Raw genomic sequence first — 19,616 nt, forward strand, 5'->3', positions numbered from 1 at the left:
TGTGTGTGTGTGTGTGTGTGTGTGTGTGTGTGTGTGTGTGTGTGTGTGTGTGTGTGTGTTGTTCCAGAGCGAGCTGAACTAATATGTCCAAAAAATATTCGAAAGATAAAAACTTCTTTTTCTTTCTCGTGTGGACTATGAAAATTTCCCAAAGCCTATTAAAAAAAAGTATTTTTGTATTGTTTTGAATTAGTCGTTCATCCGAAGTAAGAAATCTAGGAATCAGATTATCTCATTTTATAGTTATAGATAATCTTCATAGTGTGTGTCGAGAACAACAGCCTCTTCTTACGAACAAAACAATGTACACTTTGCCGCTGTAAGACTTATTACAGAAGAAACTCGGCCCGAACAGGCCTTGAAGGCCAAACGGTACCGACCGACCGCCGTGTCATCTTCAGCCCAGAGGCGTCGTTGGATGCGGATATGGATGGGTCAGCACATCGCTTTCCCGGGCATTGTCAGTTTTCGTGACTGGAGCTAGTTGGCTGGTTCAAATGGCTCTGAGCACCATGGGACTCAACTTCTGAGGTCATCAGTCCCCTAGAACTTAAAACTACTTAAACCTAACTAACCTAAGTGTTGTGACTTGGCAAGACAGCCAAGCCACTATGAGGTAGCCGAAAGGCACGCGTTTAAGCTCACGCAGGCTGGCGTGAGGTCTGGAACAGTTAAAGGAGTTGAGTCTAGTAAAAAAAGTACGTAGCTTCTGGAATACTTAACTTTAATCCATAATTGGTAAACAGCGGTCTGACGGTACATGCATCACAAGATAAATAGCAAAAGATAATGGCACCTTGCTAGGTCGTAGCAAATGACGTAGCTGAAGGCTATGCTAACTATCGTCTCGGCAAATGAGAGCGTAATTTGTCAGTGAACAATCGCTAGCAAAGTCGGCTGTACAACTGGGGCGAGTGCTAGGAAGTCTCTCTAGACCTGCCGTGTGGCGGCGCTCGGTCTGCAATCACTGATAGTGGCGACACGCGGGTCCGACGTATACTAACGGACCGCGGCCGATTTAAAGGCTACCACCTAGCAAGTGTGGTGTCTGGCGGTGACACCACACTAAGAACATCACACACATCCATGCCCAGCCGCTACTTCTCAGTCAAGTATATCCTCAATTGGCCTCACAGGGGATGAGTGCACCCCACTTGCCAACAGCGCTCGGCAGACCTGGACTGTGAGCAAAGTGCTACCCAAGCCCTAAGCACTTAACTTCAGGATGTCAAATGAAGCACCTTTCAGCCGTCTAGTTGCCAAACTTATTTTATTTGGCTACCAGTTTTGGTGATTTACTACGCCGTCTTCAGGCCCCTGACCGACGTGTAGGGAGATTCCACCTCTTCTCTGGTCAAAACAGGGGTCAGAAATATTGGTATTAGTAGATTTCTACTTGCTATAGCGATCACTCTAACAACCGAGTCCCGCAACCATCTCTGAAAAGATGGACATACAAAGCGCTTAACTTCCGTGATCTGACGTGAACCGGTGATACTACTCCGGTAAGTCCTTTGGGCTTTGTACGGAAGAGCTATTGTTAAAACCGACGCATTGGCGCTATCTAATGTGTGGAATAAGTACAGCAGGGTCTCTGATGATTCTACAGCCAAATAGTGGGACTTGCTGGCTAGCTAAGAGCGCTAATGCACATTCCCGATTTAGCTATGTTGGACACGAGTGCGTGCTAAACAAGGCGGTAACTATAGTCTGATTAAAATTAATTAGCCGGCCGAAGTGGCCGTGCGGTTAAAGGCGCTGCAGTCTGGAACCGCAAGACCGCTACGGTCGCAGGTTCGAATCCTGCCTCGGGCATGGATGTTTGTGATGTCCTTAGGTTAGTTAGGTTTAACTAGTTCTAAGTTCTAGGGGACTAATGACCTCAGCAGTTGAGTCCCATAGTGCTCAGAGCCATTTGAACCACCATTAAAATTAATTAACAGTTGAGACTTCACGCGTTGCAGCTAGTTTCCTCCAATAAAAACGCTCAACGTCAGGCCCGAACCGTTCGCCGTTGCCATACTGCCACAACTGGTCAGTTCACTTCGAATGACTTGTTCGGCATTCTTTTTCCATGTGTTTCACTTTTATTTCATCGTGTGTGATAACCACACACACACACACACACACACACACACACACACACACACACACAAAATATATTACGATGCTGGTGAAATATACGCGTTTCATGCACAGCACTAACTAAACCATGCTGGATACTTCCGCACAAGACGCGGTTCAGCGTCACATATTCGGTTATCATAATCACAGAGATCGGCTTACGTTAGATAAGCTTCGCATGACATTTCGTGCCGGCCGGAGTGGCCAAGCGGTTCTAGGCGCTACAGTCTGGAACCGCGCGACCGCTACGGTCGCAGGTTCGAATCCTGCCTCGGGCATGAATGTGTGTGATGTCCTTAGGTTAGTTAGGTATAAGTAGTTCTAAGTTCTAGGCTGGGATAGCCATGTTCTTTGTTTACTTTTATATTCTTACTTTAGTGCCGGCATACTTTCAACAGTATTTCATTACTGAATGTTGTAGTCTTCAGTCCGACGACTGGTTTAATGCAGCTCTCTGCGCTTGTCCATCTTGTAGCAAATTTCTTCATTTCTGCTTGACTGCTGCGCTGCAACCTACATCCATTCGAACCTGCTACTGTAGTCAAGCCGTGGCCTCCCTGTACAATTTTTACCCTCAGACTCTTCTGCATTCCCAAATTTACGATTCCGTAATATCTTAGGGTGTGTCGTATCAACCGCGTCCTTCTTTGTGGCGCGACAAGTGATAAATTTCTTTGTCTTCCAATTCGATTGAGTACCTCCTTATCAGTAATGAAACCGACCTCTCGTAGTCATCAGCATTTTCAGGTAGCGCCACATGTCAAAAGCTTATGTTCTCTTCCTGTCGGAGAACTATTCACTTCCGCAAAAAGGTACACTCCACACAAGTACCTTCAGGAAAGAACACTTAAATTTATATTCAGTGTTAATGGATTTCTGTTTTTCGGTGTTAACCGATTTCTGCTTTTGAGAAATGGTTCTCTTGCTGTTACCAGTCTACATCTTCATCTGTACATCGCTCACTACTACTTATTTTGCTGCCCTACTTTCGGTATCTCGTTCCCTAATCTAATTAGCTCAGCATCGCCTACTTTGACTAAATTGCACTGCCCTTGTTTCATTATTATGGCCTCCGAAAGAAAAGCGAAAGGCATTCTTCGATCGGCTAAATCGTTCTGGAGGAAGATACGTCTGTTTCTAGTGAGGTAAGCCTATGACAATATGCTAGAATAGAATAACGTAATAATGTTTATCGAGACGTTTACCTGCCGCTCGACATGTCACTGGCATCGGTGTGTGGTGCTGAGTACAGCGTCTTTCAGCTACCTTAAGCTGTCCCAAACGCCGAAGTGTTTATGGACGAGAAGCTGATAGTTTTATAACGTCACAACGTGGAATTTTACGTTGCACGACATTCCGTATCTGAAAGAGTGAAATAGACAAGCTACACCTCTTCTTCGTGGACGGGCATGTAGGCACTGAGATGCAAATTTTTACGTCACAAGCAGAACTTGGGAGACGCCATACTGGATTTCACCGTAGCCAGATGAAGCCCGTTATTTGGTGGGTTTTATGTTATAACTTACACCCTATGTATATAGGCTGTTTCAGAACACCAGGACATTGAGGATTTGTCGAAAACGCGTCGTTAACGGCACAGTTTGTTATAACTGTCAGTGACGTATCAGCTGTTAAAGCCTTCAGGACATATCACGACTCACTCGTGTGTAAAAGTTCACGCAATGGAGTAGATCGAGGCACGGGGTTAAGGTGTCAGAGTTCACTGGTACGCGTTCTGTTATCTCCAAACTTTCTTATTCGCCTCGGCGTTTTCTGAAAGGTTACTGAGGTGGCGCGGCGCGCGTTGTTGCAGGTAGCGAGAGCCCGACGACGTACGCGGGTCCGCCGCAGTTCTCGCGGCCGGCGCTGGTGCTGGACATCCCGGCCCCGGCGGACGGCACGGCGCCCAACACCGCCTCCAGCATGGAGCTGCCCAACGAGATCTCGGCGCCCTACGAGGTGCCGCAGTTCCCCATCGAGCAGCTCGAGAAGAAGCTGGCCATGCAGCGCCAGATCACCAGCAGGTCAGTCGAATATACTTCAATTCCGCAAGTGCCGCAAAATCGATTTTCTCGCATAACTTACGCTACCGAGGACTCAGTTTGTGAGGTGCTGTTGCAGACAGCACGTACTAAACCACAGGAAATTGATACAATAAATGAATGAACCGTTCAGTGAAAATTAAAGGAAAGAGCCTGACTCCTGCGAAACTCGTAGTCCTTCGAATATAAACTTTGAGGAACACTCGTGTGTTGTCACTAAAGTTACCGAAGATCTTGACAATGTCAAGATGATCTACGAATAGTTTCCCCGAAAGAAAACCCTGAACAACACATAATGACCGTCACATGAAACCCTCTCCCTCAGGAACACTAACGTTACGTTCATCCACAAAAAGTGACATGTGACGAAGAATACGTATTACATGACAAACATCGCAGTTCATAAATAGAAATAAACTCTTTCTCATGTAGGCAGCTAAAACATTCATTTTGAGCCACGGTTTGTTGTATGGCCGACGCTCTATCCACAGAGGATAGTGCGCCTGCAGGGACTTATGCCTTGTGTGCTCCCCGTGAGACCCACATTCCCAACATGTCCACACCACTACATTCGTAATGCACCTAATAGATGTTTGCCTATCATACTCATTACTCGTGGCAGATTAATTTACCAAGTCCCGTACGAGTTCGGGCATAGCGTGTGCGTTCACAGAAGAAGGTCTATGGCCGGGAAGCCATTTTTAACTATATATGACGGTAGTATCTGTTCCCGAAAGAACCGTTACCGTTGATGACCATGCAGCTTTGCTAGAAAGAAATGATAGTTAAATGGACACCCTAGCTGCAAACAGGCGTTTATATACTTCATTGGGGACATGTTGAAAATGTGTGCTCCGACCGGGATCTCCTGCTTACATTTTCAACATGTCCCCAATGAAGTATATCAACGCCTGTTTGCAGCGAGGGTGTCCATTTAATTATCATTTCTTTCTAGCAAAACTGCATGGTCATCAACGGTAACTGTGCTTTCGGGAACAGATACTACCGCCATATATAATATTGTATTGTGATTTTTAAAAATGAATCTGTTTATTGTAAAGTTTACAAATTTTATAAAGTTCGCCAATTATGCAGACAAACGTAATGTTGAAACTTCCTGGCAGATTAAAACTGTGTGCCGGACCGAGACTCGAACTCGGGACCTTTGCCTATAGCGGGCAAGTGCTTTACCAACTCGCCCGCGAAAGGCAAAGGTCCCGAGTTTGAATCTCAGTCCGGCACGCAGATTTAATCTGCCAGGAAGTTTCATATCAGCGCACACTCCGCTGCAGAGTGAAAATCTCATTCTGGAAACATCCCCCAGGCTGTGGCTAAGCCATGTCGCCGCAATATCCTTTCTTCCAGGAGTGATGGTTTTGCTAGGTTCGCAGGAGAGCTTCTGCAATATTTGGAAGGTAGGAGACGAGGTACTGGCGGAATTATAGCTGTGAGGCCGGGTCGTGAGTCGTGCGTCGTGCTTGGGAAGATCAGTTGGTAGAGCACTTGCCCGCGAAGGGCAAAGGTCCTGAGTTCGAGTCTCGGTCCGGCACACAGTTCTGCCAGGAAGTTTCATATCAGCGCACACTCCGCTGCAGAGTGAAAATCTCATTCTGGAAACGCAATGTTGATGATTTTATGCGTATCTTCCACTTGTCTAATAAAGATGAGCTTCTGTATATGAAATATTATTAGAATTTGTTTCTGTGCTTAGATACAAATACAATTCCTTATGATGTTTAATGCTGCAGGGCACAACAATAATGATTTTTGGACAACATGGTTGTGTAGGTGAATCAGCGATTCGTATGATTAATCAATCGGATTTATTATTATTATAAACTATGATAGTTTCCTGCCTTTATGTAGACAGGAGTGACACCACCAGCAGTCGACCAATGGTGTAAGCGCCCAGAAGATCACCCCTACGTCGGGTTGAAACCGGTTGGCGGTATGATGACAATAAATGCGATTAAGACTGTTTTTGAACAATTGACAACGATAATGGTTCGCGGTAGTTAGCCAGTATGATCCAATCACCACAGTTTCGGTACAGGCAGTGTCAATTATATATTTTTCTAAATGAAGGTGTTTTGTTAATAGGCCGAACAGGTGGCGATGGTGATTGTGACGACGATGCAATCAAAAATAGTCCTGCAGTCAAGCAGAGCCATATTGTAGCTCTCCGGCAGACACGTCTTCCTCTTTCAAGCCTTCATGAGTGTTCAAATGACGCCGCCGTAGTGTACGACAATTCAGCAGGCAACCTCCCTTGCTGACAAGCCTTCTTATCGCAAAGCGATAATGCCAGTGTACACAAGCGGCATTACCCCGATGACAGGGCGCTGTTCTGAACTCCACCGAGAATGCGGAGGCACTAGGCATCTATTACAAACGTGGCCTGCCTATTTTGTCTTGAACCGAAGTGCAGGTTAAGTGCCGTAGTCTACTGTATTGTGTGCTTGAAGATGAAAACGTGCTTTAGTGCATAGATTGTTGTACACTGAAAGTGTGATGTCAAATAACTATAAAAGACATAAATCATCAGGCTGATGTTGTCGTTGCAGCAATTATTACCGATAGAATGTAATTCTCGATGTTTGCAGGCTCATTTGTTAAGAGTATTCTTTACAAAACTTCGATATCCTTGTTCTAGTAACGACCCGACAGCCAGTTTTAACCTGTCACATTTCTTTAGTACAGCACATACACCGCCGAGAGTGAAAAATTCTGTCCAAGTTTGTAATGATTTGTATCTTCAGCGACGGGTAATTGGACGAGGAATCCCGAATATTGGGCAAATAGTGGAAGCAATGAGCGATGTTCAAATGTCTGTATTCTTCAATGTCAGCTTTTACTGGTTTATCGACTCTGAAGTTCTTCGTTGAATGTTTCGAACTGCCATTCGTGCTATTGTGCTACCAATGTCGCACTGCTAACGGATCGACTCACTGCTTTAAGATGTCGCTTGTTTGCCTCGACACTCTGCAGGCTTAAGTCGAGCTCTCGACTGTGTCCTCCTTCCGCAGCTGCACGGCAGCGCTACCAATTGGAACTGTGTCTAGGCCCGAGAGGCGCGTACGATTTACTCGTTTTGTAGCTCACCGGTCCCACTAGCAGTTCGGACTTCTCACAAATGTTCATCGTTGTACGTATGCTCTAAATAGTAAAGTATGTTACCTCGAATTCTTTATGTTGTATCAGATATAAACAGTACTTTGGGAACCCATTTAAGCTGACTTCTGTGGTTTGAAACCTAGTTAGGTGTGTCAAATTTTAAGACAAAGGAATTTAAAGTTCCCGTCCTGGCCAGTTGTTTTAGATTTGCCAAAATGTCCCTGAATTACTTTAGGTGGCAAAGACCGCTATTTAATGCATTCTGCAACTATTGCTCAGCCACTGGTATCTTAGACGTTCACAGAACTTGGAATTTCTTACAACTTGAAGGAGAACTGCCGTTGTGGGCGTATTATCTTCTCCAGCTCCAACAGAAAGTTACGAATTACGGAATGCACGATAAAATTAGAGCTCCTGTCCCAAATCGAAATTGTAATATGGCTATGTAGATTACAATGTATCTGCAAGCACTGTAAACCTCATTCTAAAAGAAAATTGTTGTTAGGGAGCATCTTTTTCCGATTATGTGTTTGATAAAGCAATCAACAACCCGAAGGAATCTCGTTTCTGAAGGTGTTTGGCATTTTCCTTACTTCGACATTTGAAGTGACATTACGAACCAGTTACAGGGGGACCTCCAGTCTAACCTGGATACCGAACCATGGTGCAGTTCGGAATTTTTCACATTAAACATTATCAAGTGTGAAAGAATCGATGACAGATAAAAAGGTTAGAAATGACGGGGAATCGAACCCCAGGCCTTTGGATGTTAGATCCGTCACACCACCGAACGGAGTGCGATTTTCTACGCCGGTCTGCCTTATCCCAGCAACGCAGTGCGTAGGAGGAGCAAATAAGAATACCTGTAGATAGTATATCGTCATGTAAAGCTTTCAAAGACTTTTACAGACGAAATTTTGTCAGTTGTCGATGATCGTTAGATTATTCGAAGCATTCGTTCCTCTTGGCCCTTTTTTTTCCCAAGATGAACTACATGTTCTCCATTTTGATACTGCATGTAAATATAAATATAGCGACCGCCATAATTACTGTGTGAATAGCTCCTATTCTGAAGTTCCTAAGTCTACAAGCATCTATTACTCTACAGAATATGAGATTTTCTCTACCCCTACGTAAACAGGAGGGTGGACCACTTAAGTATTCTGAAATGAAACTTTCGTTAAACATGAACTTCTTCACAGCCTTGTAGTGATGGTACACTACTTGTATCACACTCATATTTGGGCAGAAAACGCACCATGTGTGAAGTAGGACGCTGTCATTTTGACGATTCTTCTTCAACTTTTTTGTTAATTTTTGCTGTGATGATAAGCGGCACAGTGGTCATCGTTCGCCGAAAGCTGAAGGCGTTCATAAGTCCCATGACTACGTATGGTATGCTGTTCTCTTATCTGCCAATGTCAGGACACAAATCACGCGCTTATCAAGGAAGAACACTGTGCATCCGCTTTGGCTTCAGAAAACATCAATTCTTGGACATGTACGAGTATTCATCTTTGTGTTTTATGAAAAATGCTCGTATTGCTGTGTCTAACTATATACTGTTCACAAAAATCTGGTTTTAACTGAAAACAAACATTCTTGGTTACCGGTCTTTTATAGAAGATTGTTAATCAAGATTATGTAATTTAAAAAACTACAAATAAAATTTTTCCTGTCTTTTTGCATTTTAAATTTCACTTAAATTTTCATACAATAAGCAGCTTTGTTTAAAAATTTGAATCTACGTAAGACCGAACGCAGGTTTTCAATTGTAAGACATTTCCAGAGGCAGATGTGGACTCTGACCACAATCTATTGGTTATGAACTGTAGACTAAAACTGAAGAAACTGCAAAAAGGTGGGAAATTAAGGAGATGGGACCTGGACAAACTGAAAGAACCAGAGGTTGTACAGAGTTTCAGGGAGAGCATAAGGAAACAATTGACAGGAATGGGGGAAAGAAATACAGTAGAAGAAGAATGGGTAGCTTTGAGGAATGAAATAGCGAAGGCAGCAGAGGATCAAATAGGTAAAAAGACGAGGGCTAGTAGAAACACTTGGGTAACAGAAGAAATATTGAATTTAATTGATGAAAGGAGAAAATATAAAAATGCAGTAAATGAAGCAGGAAAAAAGGAATACAAACGTCTCAAAAATGAGATCAACAGGAAGTGCAAAATGGCTAAGCAGGGATGGCTAGAGGGCAAATGTAAGGATGCAGAGGCTTATCTCACTAGGAGTAAGATAGATACTGCCTACAGGAAAATTAAAGAGACCTTCGGAGAAAAGAGAACCACTTGTATGAATATCAAGAGCTCAGATGGAAACCCAGTTCTAAACAAAGAAGGGAAACCAGAAAGGTGGAAGGAGTATATAGAGGGCCTATACAAGGGCGGTGTACTCGAGGACAATATTATGGAAATGGAAGGGGATGTAGATGAAGATGAAATGGGAGATATGATACTGCGTGAAGAGTTTGACAGAGCACTGAAAGACCTGAGTCGAAACAAGGCCCCAGGGGTAGACAACATTACATTAGAACTACTGATAGCCTTGGGAGAGCCAGTCCTGACAAAACTCTACCATCTTGTGAGCATGATGTACGAGACAGGCGAAATACCCTGAGACTTCAAGAAGAATATAATAATTCCAATCCCAAAGAAAGCAGGTGTTGACAGATGTGAAAATTACCGAACTATCAGTTTAATATGTCACAGTTTCAAAATACTAACGCGAATTCTTTACAGACGAATTAAAAAACTGATAGAAGCCGACCTCGGGGAAGATCCGTTTGGATTCCGTGGAAATGTGGAACACGTGAGGCAATACTGACCCTACGACTTATCTTAGAAGAAAGATTAAGAAAAGGCAAACCTACGTTTCTAGCATTTGTAGATTTAGAGAAAGCTTTTGACAATGTTGACTGGAATACTCTCTTTCAAATTCTGAAGCTGGCAGGGGTAAAATACAGGGAGGGAAAGGCTATTTACAATTTGTACAGAAATCAGATGGCAGTTATAAGAGTCGAGGGGTATGAAAGGGAAGCAGTGGTTGGGAAGGGAGTGAGACAGGGTTGTAGTCAATCCCCGATATTATTCAATCTGTATATTGAGCAAGCAGTAAAGGCAACAAAAGAAAAGTTCGGAGTAGGTATTAAAATCCATGGAGAAGAAATAAAAACTTTGAGGTTCGCCGATGACATTGTAATTCTGTCAGAGACAGCAAAGGACTTGGAAGAGCAGTTGAACGGAATGGACAGTGTCTTGAAAGGAGGGTATAAGATGAACATCAACAAAAGCAAAACGAGGATAATGGAATGTAGTCGAATTAAGTCGGGTGATGCTGAGGGAATTAGATTAGGAAATGAGACGTTTAAAGTAAAGGAGTTTTGCTATTTGGGGAGCAGAATAACTGATGATGGTCGAAGTAGAGAGGATATAAAATGTAGACTGGCAATGGCAAGGAAAGCGTTTCTGGAGAAGAGAAATTTGTTAACATCGAGTATAGATTTAAATGTCAGGAAGTCGTTTCTGAAAGTATTTGTATGGAGTGTAGCCATGTATGGAAGTGAAACATGGACGATAAGTAGTTTGGACAAGAAGAAAATAGAAGCTTTCGAAATGTGGTGCTACAGAAGAATGCTGAAGATTAGATGGGTAGATCACATAACTAATGAGGAGGTATTGAATAAGATTGGGGAGAAGAGGAGCTTGTGGCACAACTTGACTAGAAGAAGGGATCTTGTTGGTAGGACATGTTCTGAGACATCGAGGGATCACCAATTTAGTATTGGAGGGCAGCGTGAAGGGTAAAAATCGTAGAGGGAGACCAAGAGATGAATACACTAAGCAGATTCAGAAGGATGTAGGCTGCAGTAGGTACTTGGGAGATGAAGAAGCTTGCACAGGATAGAGTAGCATGGAGAGCTGCATCAAACCAGTCTCAGGACTGAAGATCACAACACAACAAGACCGAACGCAGCTACAGCCACGTAGGACTGAACCCATGTAGCCCCCCCCCCCTTTCCACCCAAACACATGCATGCTACCGCATAGCCACACTACTTGTCTGAAAAATGCAACGTTATTTTAGCGTATTAAAAGCGATTTTCTCGAGAACGTTTGAGAGTTGAATCGAACTGCTTTGGGAGGAGAGGTAATTTGAGTTTTGAACTTCATGTACAATAAATTAAAAAAATTAAAAATGCGATTGTTGTGTGGTTCCCTTGTTAGAGAAAAACTGGGAGTGTTGACACATGTGGAGGCACAATTCTATTGTACGCCTGCTAAGTGTGACTCAAAATTAATCAGCTTTCTGGGTTCATCTCACGTATAGCGTACGGTATACGAAGCCTTGAGCCTGTCTAAGTACAACGAAACGCGCTCCTATCTTACTACTGTACGCTTATAAAATCCTGGTCATTTCTAGAAGACCAGGCAAGAGCCACAGTAAAATTTAACCGCGGTCAATTCTCTCATTTAACTTTGATAGAGGTCGGTGCATCAGAATTTTGCGTTAGCAGGGTAATATGCCGACATTACCGCGGTTAATTTTAAATGAGGTTGGTGCACTCGGCAGTCTGTCAGATCTGAGCAAGGAGCTAAAAATGAATGTGGAAGAACAGCAAGGACTTCTTCCGCAACATGAGCGAGGAAAGATTGCTCTTACTACCACCACTCCAAGAAATGCATGCCAGCAGTTTACTGTGCAACTTGTAACAATCCTGTATGCGGCGAACATAAAAAAAGGTGTGTGTTGATTGCCCCTAAGACTGACGCGTCTAATATCATCTTTATATATACAAGCTGTGATTGGTATTAATAAGTAATTTTTTCTCTAAATGACAATTTGCATACACTTTGTTCCTCGTTTTCATATCACAATATAAACATGTGTAGGGTTGTTTGAAAACCGCGTTTGTACAGTACACATTCTTGTATTACAGGCTACAAGCTAGTAGTAAGCTGTTGACCGTAATACGTCATGATCCATTGAAAGACCCTCATGTACATTTTACGTGTCGTTAGAATTTAACATACGTAAAGTGGCGGTAGTGTTGTAGGGGCAACAGAAGTAGGGACCTAGAAAACGCTATTGATGTCGTGAGTGGGGAGTCAAAGGCGAAACAGCGGTAAGAAATAATTCAGTGTCATATAAATTCGTACAATGTCATCGTTGCTCGGCGGCATAATCGGTATCTTTATCTGAGGCACAGTGTGCCCTGTCTCAAGGACTTGTTGCGGGATGAACTCGGAAGCTAATGGATTATTTCCGGTAAGAGATTCGCAAGGCGTTGCACGTAAAATCAAGGACACTGGGACACGGTCAGGAAGACGAGGATGATACTATAAAGTCAATTGCATTTTTGTCTTACCGTAGGTGCTCTTTCCTCGAAGATGCTCCGGATTTTCCACCCTCCTATGAAGACAGTTGCCTCTCTCGTTTATGTGAAGAACGACTTGTTGTTTAGAAAGCTGCGCATGTAGCGGATTCGTTGTGAGAGTTGATCGAACAAGATGAACTCTTCATGAGAGATGCATCGGACATTAACAGTACACCCGCTTACTACAACTTTTCATCCTTTGTCATCATTTTTCTGTGCCTTCACAGGAGGAGGACGTAGTAAGAAAATGGATTGTTCGCAGGCGGACGAAGACACAGAATTACAGTGTCCGTAGCTATAAAATTCACGTGCAGCTTTGGAGGCGGCTCCAGAAGTGGTGCTCAATGTATTGACCCGTATTTGACAAGAAACAGCCTTCGGACGTCAGTTAGAGCTGTCAGTTACATGGACCAGTGGTTCTTTTTATTTACGCGTAACACCACAAAAGTGTGTTTACGTTTCTGTAACCTTCCAAAATGAGGAAGCACTTTTGAAATAATCTATTTCGCACCTGGCTGGAAAACGGTCAGACAATTTCTGTTGGTCTGTGCGGCTGATTCCGGCGGAGGTTCGAGTCCTCCCTCCGGCATGGGTGTGTGTGTTTGTCCTTAGGATAATTTCGGTTAAGTAGTGTGTAAGCTTAGGGACAGATGACCTTAGCAGTTAATTCCTATAAGATTTCACACATATCTGAACATTTTTTGAACAATTTATGTTATTGAAATGTTTAAAATCTTGTCATCTACGGAAAAGAGCCGCACCGTTATTCGTGCTGAAATTAGTGGGAGTGTTAACACAAACTGCGTAGCTGCGTCTGTTTACGCACTTCCAGCAGAGCTATTCTGGGCGTGCGGTGACGGCGCTTATTACACGAGCTGGCCAGTGTCGGGTGGGCGCGCCTGCCGCTGCGGTCCCAGCCGCATTCCACGTGCTGTTGTTTGTTTACCACCGCAACGCAGTCGCCGCTGTAACGAGGACAGCTCGCTGAATAAACAGGCGGTCCAGTGCGCAGGCGCGGCCGTGCTCAGCGGACAACGCGCGCGTCGTGGGCTCTGTGAACGCCTTCTCTGTTCTCGGAGGCGATAGCGGCGGTTACGCGCTATTCCGGCTTTCTACTTGTATATTGCAGGAGGACTACGTAGTAAGCGAGTGTTTGAACTCGTGACACTTGCTGACTAGCAGATCACATGCTAGAGTTCAAACACGGTACTTTGTATCGTCTTCTTTACTTGAATTAATTCATTCAGCTACTCTACGGTTAGGACTGGCAACTTCTTTTCGCGCTGCAAGTTGCCTGATTAAATTTTGGCTTACTGGGAATCTCGGTGTAGACGGTGCGCAACGAATATGAAATGGGGTACTACTATGTTATTCCCCTATGGGATAAGTATTTTCTTCACAAACATTCCCAAAAGTAAGTCATCCTGTACAGAGCTCTAAGCAGTGTACCGCCGTGTCGATTAACTACCTAAAATACTGTTGGTTCTACCAAGGCGAAATGAGGAAATTAGTTTGATCGATATGAATGAAGTAAGTTGAATATTTTTCCTTGTTTCCTCTAGTTGGGAAAAGTGTTGAGTGTATTAGGTTAACCACTGTGAAATACTATTAAGGGCATTGAACATACCATCTAGATTGGTGTTATTTTTGTACCACAAATATATTTAAATTGTAGTCATGACATCTAACACTGTAAGCTGCTGTTTGATTTATTTTTTAACCAGCAACTTACAAGGGTTCGCAGGGATAGCACTAAGTACACCAGCGGCTATAGATTTTAAACAAAAACCTTACTTACAATTGTCTCTAATAACGAAAACCATATCAAAATCCCTGCAACAGTGTTTGAAGTTAGTCTGCACATACAGACGGAAAAATGCGGTGGGGAGAGCTTTAAATTATAACACACAGGGTGATTCAGCTGCTCCTAATTATGAGTTTTATGTAAGCTGGAACACCCTCAAGATTTTCATTCATTCATTATTCATTCATCTCTCTCTCTCTCTCTCTCTCTCTCTCTCTCCCTCCCTCCCCCCCCCTCTCCCTCCCCCCCCTCTCCCTCTCCCCATCCCCATCCCCCTCTCCCCCTCCACCCTGTGTGTGTGTGTGTGTGTGTGTGTGTGTGTGTGTGTGTGTGTGTTGGCGTGCGCGCGCTATTAGTCCCACAGAAAAAATGAAGAGGGCTGCTTTCTTTGCAGGAAATTTGATTTAGTTAAATTTTGTACTGGGATTCTTTTTCGCTGGAGGCCACGGTTTGAGAGTTTCTTTAAAGAAAAACGCGTTTGGAGGTCACTTTTGCACATTTTCTTGAATAATTCGCAGACTACGGTCTCTAGCGAGAACGTATCCTGGTACAAAATTTAACTACATTAAATTTCCTATAAAAAGGTCCTTCTCATTTGTTCTGTAGGACCAATAATTCGCGCATAGCGAGGGAGAGTATGAAAATCTAGCTGGTGGTATTTGAAGGCATTGTGGGTTGCATAAAGCCATAAGTAGGGGCAGCCGAATCGCCATGAGCACGTCTGCGACCGGTTTCGCTCAAAGAACGTTATACGGCATCTGTTGCATACGATCATACATACAATAAAATTTCAAGTGAAAAAATGTTTGACAATTGTAGTAAAGACACAAGCAATACTTCCATATTTTTATTAACACATACATACATACATACATACATGAAAAAAGTCTAAAATACTATATTTATAATTAATGTTTAGTCATGCAGAGGTAGATGCACGGAGTGTGTATCACAGACAACCTCCGAGTGACACACAAAATGCACCTGCTTCTGCATTACCAAACATTATTTCGTAGTTGAAAGTTGGCGACACATCACAGGATCCTCTTAACAATGTGTCTCCACTTTCCTCGGTCTTCTGCATGTAGGAGTATCTGCCCCCATGTTTTGGATTGCCTTCTCCTTTATCTGATCATTGGTCATCTCGGCGATCGTCCCTGCAATCTATTCTCTTCTACTTTGCTTTGGGTGATGTTCTTTTCCAATTTATCATCCTGTCGTCCAACTATATGAGCAAAGAACTGCAGGATTTACTGGGAGAAAATATTGGACAATCTCTTCTTCACCCTGAGTTATTGAAGAATTGATATGCTGGTTCGTTTGACCCCCCCCCCCCCCCCCCGTGATATTCTCAGCAACATCCTATACGATCACGTCTCAAGAGCATCAATTCTTTTACTGTCCCCTTCAGTTATTGTCCGTGTTTCAGTCCCGTATAGGAAAACTGGAAACACCAGAGATTTACCGCTACAGTCGCAGGTTCGAATCCTGCTTCGGGCATGGATGTGTGTGATGTCCTTAGGTTAGTTAGGTTTAAGTAGTTCTGAGTTCTAGGGGACTGATGACCTCAGCAGTTAAGTCCCAGAGTTCTCAGATCCATTTGAACCATTTTGAACCAGATATTTCAACACACTCAGTTCATTGCGTCTTGTTAGAGCTAAGTCTTTCCAAATCACTGTCAACTTCGATGCAGCATCCCTACCCTACGTTTTAAGTAAATATTACATTTTTGACATAAGTATGTATCTTCCGTTATTAACTATGGCTTGTTTTTTTATTTCAGTTTTCAAACGTCCTGTATAATGACGTTTGTCCGAAACTGTTTGCACATTAAAAAATAAATGAAACATTTTTACAATTTATAAAAGCTATAGAAAGCAATCACATAAATCACTTAAGCTGATTTTCTGTTTAATGTGTCGTACAGCAAGAGGAAGACTCGTTGAATCACATGCCATGTGGGAGAGTGAGTATGGACATCCTGACCATACTAATTATAGCATTTGTGTAGTTTTCCAGATAGCGTGTGCACTAGAATGTGCCGTTGTGTAACTGTGACATGTGACACAACAACGTTGTGAATGAAATCTTGTAAATTTTTTTTTTTTTTTTTTTTTTAAGTTTGCGTTTTTAAAATTTTTCCTGATAGGGTTTTCAGAGCTCGTTTCCGGAACAACTAAATAATTACACCGAGTTGACAAAAGTCATGGAATACCTCTCAATGTCGAATTGGACCTCCTTTTGCCCGGCGCTCTGCATCAACTGTGTGGACTAGCACACTGGACTCGCGTCCGGCCATCCTGATTTAGGTTTTCCGTGATTTCCCTAAATCGCTCCAGGCAAATGCCGGGATGGTTCTTTGGAAAGGGCATGGCCGTCTCCCTTCCCCATTCTTCCCTAATCAGATTAGACCCATGACCTCGCTGTCTGGTCGCCTCCCCCAAATAAAACCCAACCAACTGTATGGGATCAACAAGTCGTTCGAAGTCCCCTATAGAAAAACTGAGCTACAGTGCCTCTATAGCCGTCCACAATTGCAAAAGACCTCCTACGGGTCGGGGGTTTAAAATAGGTCCGAGGTATTCCTGCTTGACATAAGAGGCGACTAAAATGAGTCTCACACGCTTCGGCCTTTATGTGATGGTCCCCTGTAGGGTTTGACCTCCATTTTTCAAAATTTTCCCGAAGAGCGAGCCAGTTGGGGAAGGGCACCTTACATGGTGCATCGTGTCCATCATGTGCTGAGACCTATCACATCCTTCGTCGACGTGGATCTGCACTTCTGCTCGTTTTCCAACTGTTGGGCAAGGTCACCCTCCTGGGTGCGTATTTTTCCATCAACTGTGCAGTATCGTTTTCTACGCTGACGATGATAATGGACTTGTTTGCTTTGTTGCACCTGATATCCAGCACGGTAGCCAGTCTGTTGTGGTGGGGCCGCAATGTACCCTGTTGGTTGTAGCCCCCTGACTACACAGGGATTGCTCTACTGATGCCTGCGACATTAACTCCCCACGTATGCCGAGGAGTAGATACCCGTCACCCTGGGGCATAGGGACTCCCTGCAATGGCCATCCTGCTAAGTGGTCTTTGCTGCGGCTGGGTGGCGCCCGAGGAGAGGGCCCATGGTCAGAGTGGATGGCATCAGGGAAGATGACACGCTTGTGGTCAAACACCAGCAGTCTCTAAGCGTTGACGGGCTCAATTCAATGCACAGAAGTACAACCCCAAATCGTTCCCCTCCCTGGCTACACCATGGGAGGAACATCAGACTAACGATGGCAGTGGCTCTTATTCAGCCCGGTACCTTCTATGTTAGAGAGCTGATGGGGAATCTTACATGATGAGGAAGTCTCAGTTTTTTGTTGAGCATTTAGAGGACGGGTTTGGGGAGGTGGAGGCCTTGTCCAAAATGAGTTTGGGGTCAGTCCTGATCAGAACAGCATCCTCTGCCCAGTCATGGGCGTCACTCGCTTGTGACAAGCTGGGGGATGTTTCTGTAACCATCACGCCCCATAAGAGCTTAAATATGGTTCAGGGTATCATATTTCACAGGGACCTTCTTTTTCATTCTGCCGATGAGCTGCGCGCTAATTTAGAGTGACGAGGTGTACATTTCGTTCAGCGTGTCCACCGGACTCTGGGGGGTTGTCAGGTTGCCACCGTTGCCTTCATCTTGGCCTTCGAGGGTGATACATTACCCGAGACAATCAAGATGATGGTCTACTATTGTGATGTAAAACCCTATATCCCTTCCCCAATGCGGTGCTTTAAATGCTGGAAGTTTGGCCATATGTCTTCCCGCTGTACTTCCAGTGTCACATGTAGAGATTGCAGACGCACACATCCCAATACTCCATGTGTCCCGCCTCCCATCTGTGTCAATTGCGGAGAGCACCATTCGCCTTGCTCGCCTGACTGCAGAATTCTGCAGAAAGGAAGGAAAATCATGGAGTACAAGACTCTGGACCAACTGACCTACACCGAGGCTAAGAGGAAATTTGAACGCCTAGATCCTGTACATATGACATCGTCTTACGCCGCCACTGCAACAGTTCTAACCCCATCAGCTCCGCCAACCCCAGTCACTTCTCAGAGCCGGAAGACTACACCTGCTCCCTTGATGGTTGGGGCACTTCCCTCCTGTTGCTCCTGCACCACCTACTTCAGAGCAACACCACCCCAACCATCGGGGATATCAGTCCCCACTTCTGAGCCGGAGAAGTGTAAGTCGTCTTTGGCTCCTCTCGCCAGGAAGGGGTTCCTTGGGTCACTCCCCGCCCAGGTTGCTGCTAGTGGGAAAGATAACACCCGCCAGTGGCTGAAGAGCTCCAAAGCAGCTGGTCGTAGGGCTTCACGCTCTTCCTCAGCTCCGGGGACTGAATCAGTAAAGTCCTCTGATCCAGGGAAACCCAAGAAACAGCGAGAGAAATCCAAAAAGAAGGTCCCCAAAACCAAGGGAATTGCGGTGGCACGGCTACAAGCTCTGCGTCTATGGATCAGGTGGAGATTTTGGCCTCCGTCGAGGACCTAGATCTTGCTGGACCCTCAGACACAATGAATATAGACTATTTAGGCAAAAAGTAGGTGGCAGCAGGTGACTCTGTGGGATAAACTGCCTCTTTGAATGTTCCATGCCTTCCCACTCTCACGTTGACGTCATACTCCAGTGGAATTGCGGCGGTTTTTTCCACCTCCTGGCTGAGCTACGGCAACTGTTACGCTTTACACCTGCTTTCTGCGTTGCCCTCCAAGAAACCTGATTACCAGCAATGCGGACCGGTGCCCTCGGGGCTATAAGGGATACTGCAGGAACCGTTGCGACTATAATCGGCTGTCAGGTGGAGTTTGCATTTATGTCCTATACTCGGTCTGTAAACCTGTGCCCCTTCAAACTCCTCTTAAAGCTGTGGCTGTCAGAATAAGGACGACGCAGGGAATAACTGTCTGCAATGTATATCTTCTTCCAGATGTTGCAGTATCCCTGAATGTATTAACTGCACTGATTGATCAACTCCATAAACCTTTACTACTTCTGGGAGATTTTAATAACCATAACCTCTTGTAAGGTGGCACTGTGCTTACTGGCCGAGGCAGAGATGTCGAAACTTTATTGTCTCAGTTCCACCTCCGCCTCTTAAACACT

At 44.3% G+C, this 19,616-nt stretch overlaps 1 protein-coding gene across 3 annotated transcripts in view; it reads left to right on the top strand.

Annotated features, from left to right (window-relative positions):
• LOC124608471 (AMP deaminase 2) overlaps positions 1 to 19,616 on the top strand; it is a 461,803-nt gene that overhangs the window by 219,113 nt on the left and 223,074 nt on the right. For all 3 annotated transcript variants that reach the window (XM_047139987.1, XM_047139988.1, XM_047139989.1), the window contains exon 2: positions 3,938 to 4,148. In XM_047139987.1, the coding sequence (XP_046995943.1) occupies positions 3,938 to 4,148 (211 nt within the window). The remainder of the gene's footprint in view (positions 1 to 3,937; positions 4,149 to 19,616) is intronic.

The sequence above is a fragment of the Schistocerca americana genome, chromosome 1, assembly GCF_021461395.2.
Source record: "Schistocerca americana isolate TAMUIC-IGC-003095 chromosome 1, iqSchAmer2.1, whole genome shotgun sequence".
Lineage (NCBI taxonomy): Eukaryota > Metazoa > Arthropoda > Insecta > Orthoptera > Acrididae > Schistocerca > Schistocerca americana.